Below are 11,074 nucleotides of genomic sequence, written 5' to 3' on the forward strand. Positions count from 1 at the left end.
TACATTCTAAAGCCATATTAGAGCAAGGAATTGTGTGTGTGTTCTTCTAATTGTTTCTCCCTGGCAGTTGGAGTGTGTTAATGGTGGTAGCATTGGCTGTCTTTCAGGCAGCAAAGGACAAATACCGTGAGCTGGCGATAGAAGGAATGCACAGAGAGTTGGTGTTTCAGTTTATTGAAGTTCAGACTCTGCTGTTGGCTCCTATCTGTCCCCACTTATGTGAGCACATCTGGTCGCTGCTGGGAAAGGTACTAAAGTCTCAGTCTTGTCATTTGATTTGGATCTAAGCTTTTACCGATTTTTAGTAAGGCTCATATCAGGCTTATGGATGTCTTTCATATGCAAGTAGAAGAAATGTATGTCTTACAATATGAAGAGCCATAATAGCTGATTGTCCGTAGGACAGTAAACATACGGAGCGAGCCTCTTAATGTGATGATACATGAAACTTTAATACAAGTCACTTTGGTTGTGGACTCACAAAGAGGTCATCTAAAATTAACCCAAATAATGCAATATTTCTACACTTATGCATGAAACTTAGTTGTTGGGGTTTTTTTTTTTTATTGCCTTGTGCTTGTAGATGAAGTTATGTAGCTATATGACAGGTGTAATTGTATGTATAGTCCTTAACACATTGCAAATAAATACTTGTTGGCTGTATAGTTATTCCTTTACAACCTGGCTGTAAGTGGGTGCTCATTGGGGTTCAGACTGTCTTAACTCCAGTTTCCAGTCAAGCTACAATGGCTAGAAAAACCACCACATAGTGATGTGTTTTCCTCTCAGTGCATGTCACTTCTCCCTTTCTTCCAAGCCCGGTTCCATCATGAGTGCCTCTTGGCCGACAGCGGGTCCTGTGGATGAGGTGTTAATTCGCTCCTCTCAGTACCTGATGGAAGCAGCTCATGACCTCCGCCTCCGCCTCAAGAACTACATGGCACCCGTGAAAGGAAAGGTGGAGTGTACTGGGTCATCTTTCTAAGTGTGTGTACTTGATAATTCCCTATTGCTTTAGGACTCCTTCCTAACTCTTGTTTTTCGCTTCCTTAGAAAACTAGTAAAGAACCTGCCCAGAAGCCTTCTCACTGTACCATCTACGTGGCAAAGAACTACCCGCCGTGGCAGCACACCACCTTATCGCTTCTGCGCAAGCACTACCAGGTGGTCATCCTGTCCTGTTTCTTTGGGCTGCTTAACTGCTTTCTTGTGGGCTCTTCTTTTCTGTCTGTAGAAAGCTTATAAGCAGTAATTTGTTACCAAATTATTTAAATATAAAGCAATATAGTTTTACTTTTCTTTATCCTTTTATAACTGTCCAGTAAATTTTGGTGCTTAATGAAAACGTCCCAAGGAATGTCATTGATTTGACAGTATGATTTCATTGTTTATTGACAATCTGAGTAAAAAGCGACCCATGTCCTGTTATTTTTTTCATTTTTAAGTGGATAGCTTTTAAAATACACTTTGCAAGTATATTTCTGAGGAAACATTGTTGACTGACAGATTAATTCTGCCTTACTATGCAAGTGGGCTCAGAAACATTATTTTGGTCCTCGAATAGGTGTAAACTATTCAGTGATGTTACAAGAAATATGTTGAATGGAATATGTCAGTCATAAGTAGAAGAAATAAGCTTTTCTGAAAGCAGAAGAATCTGTGTTTTGGACATGGGGCAACTGAGGAGAGTGGCTTTTGGCCTCCTGAGGCACCATCCTTCTTGGCTTGAACAAACCAATGTTGTAGCTGACAGATTAGAGAGTCATGACTTATGGCATTGAGATAAACCAACCTTCCTCATGTGAAATTTGGTTTTGGGGTGTTAAACTTTGGGCATTCTATTGGCTTTTTTCTGCATCGGTGTTAAAATCTGCTGTTTGGTGTGATGCACTAAATAGGATTGTTGCAAATATCTGAATTTTGGGTGTAAAACACCAGAAGTTCAGGAAACTAGTGCTTAAAAATGTGCTTGTGATAAGGCTTAAAAGTAGATTTTTAAATGCATTCTGGTAGAAAATTTAAGTATATTAGTATACAGTCACTGGAAAAAATAAAGAAAAAGCAGAATAATACTGAGTTGCCTGAATGGCAGTAGTTATCTGTTGTTTTTTTTTTTGTCAAAGACTTAAAATATGACTTTTAAAATGTTTCACAGGGATGGGAAAATGGAATATTCCACATTCCTATATGTGGAATCAATGATGATGACAAACCTTGCTGGTATTTATGGAAAAGCATGAAGGGTATATGATATTAAAGGGCAAGGTTTTTTACTGATGCCTATACTTTTTAATGGATGTTCACCAATGTTTAGGTCAGTGGAGGTCACCTGCCAGACAATAAAGTAATTGCCAGTGAGCTTAACGCCCTGCCGGAGCTGAAGAAGTATATGAAGAAGGTTATGCCTTTTGTTGCCATGGTTAAGGTAAGTGTCAGAGGGACAGTTCTTGTACAAAAAAAGCTGTTGAGACTGAAACATGTCAGACGAAGGCAATGACAATCTGTAACTTTGTGCCACAGGTATTGTTTCCTTTATTTCGTTCCTGGATCTCCTACTAACTTTTGACTTGAGTCTGTATCTTGCTCCTTGATCTTCATGTTTTTATTTATAAACTTCGACACCTCTGGAAGAAAGATACAATAAAAATGTCTCTATGTGAATTAGCCCAGTGAACTCATGGTCTCATTGAGGCTTGGTCGTTTGTGTATTTCACAGGTTGTACAATCTGTGCTTCAAATACAAGTGGATTTCTCTATGCATAGCATTTGACTTTTCTAGTTTTTCATGAGAATAAGGTGTTGCTTTGGAGACATAAAAATGCTTAGAAAATTAAGAACAAGGCTAGAGATAGTTGATTATGCTACATTTAAGGGAAGAAAAAAGGGACTCTTCTTAGCCCTAAATGAAATTAAGAATTTTCTGCATCGTTCTTATGTTCTTGTCACTAATATTCTGATATTTCATTGTTATTTTCCTAGTCATGCAAGCCTGTGAAAATCTTGGCTTGCATTTTTTTCTAAGAAACTTTTTTTGCTTGTGGTTGCAGATAAAAATTCAATACATCAACTAGGAATGTTCAAGAAGCAAAGAATAAGCAAAATCTTAAATAAAAAAAAGATGGGGGTGGAGTAGGGTTTAAAAGTATTTTGACTTCTACTCATGTTTATAAATGGAGGTGCTCTTTTGCCGCCTCTCTAGGGTTATTCTAATTGTTCCTTTTCATGGTAGCTCAGAAGCCTTCAGAGGAACAGGGAGCAGAAAGCAGCTATGGCGCTTCCTGCATGAGGGAGGTGTGTAAAGAGCCGTAGTGATGTGTTAGATCAGCTGACGGAGTCGGAAAAGGTCAGACGAGCTTTCAGTCCTGCAAGTGTGTTAGGGCTGAAACAGCCCTAGTGTTTGATGTCCTCGGTCTGGCAACAGTTAGTGCTTCTGGTCCACGCAGGGGGTGGGTCAGCGTGCTGAGGCGTACCCAGTCATCCATCCTTTCGCTTTTGAAGAGCAGTTGGCAATTTCACATAAAGACATAGAAACATCGGAGTTCAGGCTTCCTAGATCAGTATGTTTTTCTCCGAAACCAATTATTCGGCAATTCCACTGTACAAGGAGCATTTCTGCTTGTGCCTCCTGTTCGTCAAAGGAGAGCTTAAATGTAGAAGAAACTTTTGTGATTTCCAAAGGGAAGCAATTCAGAGTTAATGCAGGGAATCCTTCCCATTAAACTGACAAGGAAAGCAGGAAACCACAACTGTGCTGAGTCTGACAAAGCAGGGCTTCAAAGCAGACAGCTGGCTCAGCATATGAAAGCGAGAAAGGGACAGATTAAATTCCAAAGTGGAAGTTCTGTTTTAGTAAAAAAAAAAAAAAAAAAAATTCACATGGTTTTTATATTGCTTGTAATACTTTGTCTCTTGTGACTGTTGCTGTTGGCTTTCTGGACTAATTAAGTTACTTTTATGTTGACATATAAAGTAGTTGTTATTTCCCTGCAGAGAACTTGTTTTACAACTGCTGTGAACATGTCCAGTTGTTCTCTGCTCGTCCTTTATTTTAAACTAGGTCATAAGACTGAATTTCCTGCTGTGAAATACCACTGAAGTGCTGACTTATTTTTGTGAATTCTCAACCTGCGCATTAAGTAGGGATTATAAATAACTGTGAATGTCAAACACCTTTTCAATTCTATATTAAAAATGTGTTCTAATTGCTCTTACTCCTCCCATCAGTGTCACTAATTCCCTGTAGAAGAAACCCTGTTACAAGAAAATTATTGCTGCTACGTTAGCATGTTGTGCCAGCAGAGAGCTGTCATATTTAAAAGCTTATTCTTTTCATGACTAATGTAGATAGTTTGCCATTTTGAAGCATCATTTTAGTTGCAGTGTTTAGAGGGGTTTAACCCTTTTTTTTTTCTTTTTTTCCTTTGCCAGGAAAATCTGGAGAAGAATGGATCACGTGTTCTTGATCTGGAACTAGAATTTGATGAACGTGCAGTGCTCATGGAGAATATTGTCTATTTGACAAATTCCTTGGAGGTCTGTGTATACTCGACATAGTCATTGCTTGGTGCTTATTGGGATAGCTGGAGGTCCAGCCTTTCCTAAGGCTCTAAGCCTGCTTACATGAACTGCTGGGTGTATGTTGCTCACGTAATAGATTTTTTTTTTATCAGCTTTCTGTATTTTGATCTTGCTGTTTAAATTTGTCGAATATAGGTGTATAAATCTGTTAAATACAGACATGAGACACCGGTAGGTGTGTGGTATACAGACAAGTTCCCCCAAAACAGAGGTGGGTTTTGCTGCAGTACTGGTTGTTTCTGTGATAGTGAAGTCCAGTGACGCTTTTGAAGAGACATTTTTCGCTGAGCCAACCAGTATCTTATATTTTTTCAGCTAAAGAAATGAGGAGATGTGATCAGAGTCCTTAGCCTTGTGTCCTTGGACTCTGACGATGTTCACCGTAGCAGATTACCCTGCCCTCTTCAAGGGGCAGGTCTGGGCAGGGCTTTTAAAAACTATGGTATATAGTAAAATGGGTGCCAGTCTAGTAGCAGTTATGCTGCTGCTTATGCTAACCAGAATTTGGTTCAATAGACAATATGTTAATGAGGGGACAGCTCAGGCAGGTTTATGTAACAAAAAAACCCCCAAACACAAAACAAAAAAACCCGACCCAACCACCCCCAACCAAACGAAACCAAAACCCCTATAAACTGAAAATACATATATATTGCAAAACTTCATTTTGTAACCTCTACAGTATGACAGTGGATCTTTCATGTGGGAGAATCTAGAGAAACTTGAGATCTGGGCTATGAAATTTCCTGCAGCTTAACAGGAATGGTCAAGTTCTGCAGCAGGGCAGAATTGCCCCACACTTCTCTACAAGCTGGAGCTGGCCGGCCATCAGCTCTGCCTCAAAGGACTTTGGGGTTACTGTGGCCTTGTCAAGATTAATATAAACTAACGTGAGTGTGCTGTCACCGCAGATGAGCCATGCTGCGTGCTGACCTGCATTAGGAGTCACCCGTATAGGACATGATTTGGCAAGTCAAGGGAGGTCATCCATCTCCCCTCAGCTCTGCTGAGCCCGATTCAGAGTGTGTCAGTGCTGTGCGCCCCTCTCATCCTCCCCCTCTCCACAGCCCCGGTTTAACGAGGCTTCGAGGGGTTGGGGCTGTTGACCAGAGGAGCATCGAGATGGCTGGGGGAGCCTCGAGTGCATGGCCTCCAGCTGAGGGTGAAGGAGGTGGGCTTGGTGAGGATCGCCAAGGGAAGGTCTCGGAGAAATCTGCTGCTGCTTAGGGTCGCAAAGACGATAAAGTCAACGTCTCTCTTGGCAGTGGGCTGAGAGTCAAACAAGGGGCAGTAACTGGGAGTTACTGCTGGAGGTGCGACTTGTGAGGCTGAGGCAGGACATGAGGAGAGGTGTTTGCGAGGGTGGCGGGTAGTATTGGAGCAGGCTGCCCGGGGAGGCCATGGCATCTCCATCCTCAGAGGCGGACTTGGTCCAGTGTGGGCAGTAGTCCGACTTTGGGCAGGGAGAAGGTGACCTTCAGAGGTCCTTCCCAAACAATATGTTGTGATATTGGGTGTGCTAATGTTGCCTTATGCCAAGGCATGTTTACTTTCCACTTTACTATGTGAACAATTGTTTGATAAGCCTGGGAACTCCTGGTGTTCCCTCCAAAGCAATTAAACTCCTGGGTTTTTTGTCCGTCCCCCTCCCCTTTTTTTTTTTTTTAACAGCTGGATCACATTGAAGTGAAGTTCGCGTCTGAAGCAGAAGATAAAATAAAAGAAGACTGCTGTCCTGGAAAACCATTTTCCACATTCAGAACTGAGGTAAAATTAGAAATTCTGATACTGGAGGTCTGAAAACTTAATTAAAAAAAACAAACCAACAATAAAAGCAAATATGTCATTTAAAAACTTGAATCAGACATGAACATTGGATTTTTTTGCCTTTGATCCATCAGCCGTTCAAAACAAGAAACATCTCCTGAAGCAATTATATTTTTATTTTTTTTCCCCTCTGTACAGAGCCCTAAATGTGACTGTGATTGCACCTTAGCTTTAAGGCTCTTCGAGCCAGCACAGTTTAATGATTTGACCTGAAGACTGTTAAAAACACGTGACTTCAGCACAGGCATATTCTGTATTTGTTTCTCTCAGCGTACGCCTCAACTACCACTCCGTAGTACAATACTACTCTGTATTCTAGTTAAAACACAGGCCGCAAATAGAGAATTGAGAAGGTCTTGCACAAGTATGGCTGGATCTCACTTCACCACTGTTATATAGCAGTTGCTGTGTTGCATATGATACTTGTTTTAAGGTATTATAAATTTCCATGTGAAACTTTGTATTACTTGTTTGCTGAATCCTAAAGTGTTTTTTAATACTTTCTATGTTTTTCCATTAGTTTATGTCGGGCTAATAAATGGCGTTCAGTTGCGTAAAACTACAACCTTTCAAAAGTATTCTTACAGTTTTGTCATGCGCTCTTGGAGGAATTAGTGAGTAATGTGTAAGATTAGTGAAACTCATCAACAGTGGTATCATGTATGAATATTTCTAGCTCTAATACTTTTCAAAAGTTAAAATTTGATTGATTTCACTAAATATGTCCTATAAACTTGTGTATACTGTGGCTTATGTGTTGGAGAGTTGTGCAAGAGGAGTGCTTGCATTCAGCCACTGGCAGTAAGTGTTTCCAAATGACGTTTATCCATCCAGAATATTTGTTGATAGATGATGTTTATTTGTTTTAGTTTCATGTTTCCTCTGAGGCTTGGATCACAAATAGAGGTTCTCCTTTAATGTTTGTATTAACTTTCTTACAGCCCAGTGTGTCTGTATTTTTGGTGAACCCTCAACCGTCAAATGGCCACTTCTCGACAAAAATTGAAATCCGGCAAGGAGACAACAGAGAGACAGTGATCAGACGCTTAATGAAGATGGACAGAGGAATCAAAGGTAAAATACTGGCACAGACCTACAGCTGTCACATGCTGATTAGATTAATGTTTCCAGGAGAGAAGTGGAAACAAAGCTGCTGAAGTTTGTGCTGCTGTCATGGATACTTAGAAAGGAGTGAGAAGTTTTACATTTAAGTGAACAAGGAAAGAGATAACCTGCAAATAGGCAGGCTTTTTTATGGGTTTTCCTCATTACTCATTTGTTCTGCCACTGATACACCGAAACATAGCTTCAGCCAGAGATTAATATGGATTTTATTTCCCCTTGTGCTTTGAATTTCCAAGAAAAAGAGTTAGTCCCAAACCGGTTATAGGCAGCTTCTGTCCCTTCTGTTTTGGACCCCAGGGCTGAAAAAAAAAATTATCAAATTTATTTTTCTATTTAGCCTAAGGTGAATTAATTTAACAGTTGCTACGTTGGCTCCTAATAATTTCTGTCCCGGTTCATCGTGGAAATACTATGGAAAACACTTGCGGAAAAGTGGAAAAACACTTAAAACTGGGATTACCATTGTTTATGCCAAACTCAAACTTGCAACCTCTGTAGGAACTAGTTTAATATTCCTGTTGAATCCTCTGAGCTATTTATTCCTTCTCTACTCTTGTATTCTTTATGCACTAATGCTTTATTTCGTCTGTTAAATGTTGAACCCTGCAGTGGTGAGAGAGACAATAAGTACTGGAAGAGTTTCTTTGAGAGCTCCCAGTCCATGGCAATAGCAGATTCCATCCTGAAAGCATTAAGACAAAAGCATTTCATCACCCCTGAACCTGACGTGGCGTTTCAGCTGTGGTAGCGCTGCCTGTTGCGTGCCCTGGTGTTAGCTGGCTCCAGCAGCAGGGACCCGCGCGAGAGCAGCCGGGGAGCCAGACCTTGCCCCTGCGTCTGACGGCATCACCGACAGAAGCTGGTGCCTCGGTGGTGCAGCCATGGCTCCGATAAAGGTCTCCAGGCAGAGCTAGGGGACCTGCTTTTGCTACAGCATATTTCCTTAGAGCATGTTGATTGCGCTGCAGTGACCAGTGTGCTGTGGCTTAGGAACCTGAATTCCATCATAGGAAAAAGTCCAACTCTGTGGAGGTTCCTTTTGTTTGGCAACAATCCTGGGATTGCTGCCCATAATTACTTTGCTTCCTCTTGCTTTGCTTTCTGAACAGTTTTTTGCCTAGTAACTTTATGCAGGGCTATTAGTCTGCCATGTAAATTCTAAAGGTGATATGCACTTGACAGCCTAAAGGTGGTCTTTGTACGTAGTAGTATTTCAGAGTGGGTGCTTTTCCTCAGTTTTTCTTGGAAATAAGCAAATTTTCTAGCCTACTTGTTGATAATTTTAGTATTCTTTACTTCTCCACCTGCTTGGAAAGATATTTTAGGAAAACACAGAATAGCATGATAAAATTTCATGTTAGACGTTGTTGTAACAAGCATTAAGTTTCTGGCCAGTGTAATGAAAGAAAATATCTTTCTTAAAGAAGCGGCAGCTGTGTTTTTGAATGCAGGAATTAAGAATCAAAGAAATCTGAAGCACTGTGAGCTGGGTATAAAAGGAAAACTGGACCTCATCGAAAAGCTTATGACAGCAAAGCTGTTTCTTTCTGTATCTTTCAACAGCTTGTGTTTATATCGATGTTTATCTGTAGAACAAAGACAACTGCACACTGATGATGGAGCACACAGAGAGGGATGTATGATGAAGAATGTAGCAAAATACAGTTTAGGGAAATGCGCTGTATGCATAGCAGATGTGTGTGTGTATCTGCTACCCTTCTGCGAGGTGGATATTTTGAAGTAATTGAAAACAAGTGAGATGAAGCAGTGACTCCTGCTCACTTGGCCTTTTCCAGAAGGTGTCACTGTGCTGTTGGTGCGCAAGGACTGGAAGGTTGTACTTGGAGAAAGGCTTGGCTCAAAGATCCCAGGCTTCCTAAAGACTTTTCTTGGGCTGCTTAGCAGTCTATACTGGTGTGCATTTTAACAGGGAATTCTATTTAAAACAAGTCTCGCCTTCCCCTTTCTCCTAGTCTCTGAAATTCATTTCCTCAGAAAATGATACCATAACTGTTCGGTTACTCACAGGTGTCCCAAAACCAGATAAGGCAAATTTAGTGCTTAGTGTGGTATCGAGAGTTGGTATTTCTGTGTCGTTTATCCCCATTTCTGCTGGTAACTTGCTGTGTAACCACTGAATGACATCTTTATAGTGGGTGTAAATCTTAACATGAATGGTATTCCCGAGAGAATGTATTTCCTTGGAGTAGATATTTTAAAGTACCAAGTATTAAGTGTTGTTTTGATTAGTTCAGTTGATGCTATAGCTTGTGTGTAGGTCCCATAGCCTGACCAGCCAGTCTCTCTACTGCAGATCTCTCTAAAGTGAAGCTGATGAGGTTTGATGATCCTGTGCTTGGGCCACGCCGTGTTCCCGTCCTTGGCAAAGAAGAAGCGGAGAAAACGCCTATTCTGGAGCAAGCCATCTTCCACATCGACCTGGGCGAGAAGCACGTTCGCATTACTGAGAATGGCCTGACAAAGGACATTGGTGACACAATTGTTTATCTGGTTCATTAAACTGGCACATACCTGGCTTGGTCCCTGGCAGTGAGAAAGTTCATAGAATGACTTTGAAAGCATCTGTACTGAACAAAGATGAGAATTTGTTCTAGAAAAAGAAAGCCCACCCAAATCAACCTAATTTTGCATGCAAGTTCACCCCTACTCTTTTAAATGTGGATATAATAAAATTATTTTCCTCTGGCCCTTTGGCTTTTCTTCAAAAGAAACCGTTATCCTGAATGCTAATGTGGTGGATCTTCCTTTTCAGCTGTGGCTAGTGTTTTCAGAAGCGAACTAGAGTACCACACTTGGAATTCTGCTCCCTCCAAAATAGGATGGGTTCTGGGGAGAGAGGCTGGTTGTAGATCTCCTGTAATAGAGGGGAAAAAGTTGCTTGCACGCTTCTGTATTTTAGTTTTCAATGACGCAGGTGACAGCACCATTAGGGCACTTCTACGTGGGCTAGCAGTTCTGAAGAACTCGCAAGCAAGAGTTAAATACGAAGGTTCCATGATTCTCTGCTCTTAAAACAGGAGTGCCTGTGGCAAACACTGTTAAAGACTGACTTTTCCTTTCTTATTCTTTCATGAAACTATTCATAAATCTACTTTAAGTTGAAAGGTTAATGAGTTCAGAGTTTCAGAACAATCAACATTGCTTCCTTACTCTTTCATAATCCATGGGGTTTTTTCCCTTCAGCAGCTGGCCAGAGAGCAAAGACTTTCCTCCAGATGTTTGGGAGAGCTGGCTGGGGGTGTGTGTGTGCTGTTTGCGTTTGGGTTTTTTTCTGCCATGAGGGGCAAGTTAAATAATGGTGGTATTTCTTACAGTCTCAGTATTCAAGTGAATGAGCCAAACTGATTATTAATGAGAAAGATGGAGCTAAAAAGCTGGAATTTTTGTCTACTGTGATGTATTGGCTTCCAGGAGATGTCACTGCTACGCTGGTTCTTGTGCTTTTTTTCCCAATAAAAGGATAAAGAGTCTTTCTTGGTATTAGATTTCCCACTTCATTAACAAAATTCTGGCCTTACTTAGT

At 40.9% G+C, this 11,074-nt stretch overlaps 1 protein-coding gene across 1 annotated transcript in view; it reads left to right on the forward strand.

Annotated features, from left to right (window-relative positions):
- The window catches only part of LARS1 (leucyl-tRNA synthetase 1), a 32,922-nt gene extending 22,686 nt beyond the window's left edge, over positions 1-10,236 (forward strand). The window contains exons 25-32 of the mRNA XM_074604571.1: positions 108-248; positions 818-958; positions 1,054-1,164; positions 2,315-2,425; positions 4,429-4,533; positions 6,250-6,345; positions 7,347-7,479; positions 9,845-10,236. Of these exons, the coding sequence (XP_074460672.1) occupies positions 108-248; positions 818-958; positions 1,054-1,164; positions 2,315-2,425; positions 4,429-4,533; positions 6,250-6,345; positions 7,347-7,479; positions 9,845-10,050 (1,044 nt within the window). The 3' untranslated portion in view covers positions 10,051-10,236. The remainder of the gene's footprint in view (positions 1-107; positions 249-817; positions 959-1,053; positions 1,165-2,314; positions 2,426-4,428; positions 4,534-6,249; positions 6,346-7,346; positions 7,480-9,844) is intronic.
- The last annotated feature ends 838 nt before the right edge of the window (positions 10,237-11,074 follow it).

This window comes from Larus michahellis, chromosome 11 (genome assembly GCF_964199755.1).
Source record: "Larus michahellis chromosome 11, bLarMic1.1, whole genome shotgun sequence".
NCBI lineage: Eukaryota > Metazoa > Chordata > Aves > Charadriiformes > Laridae > Larus > Larus michahellis.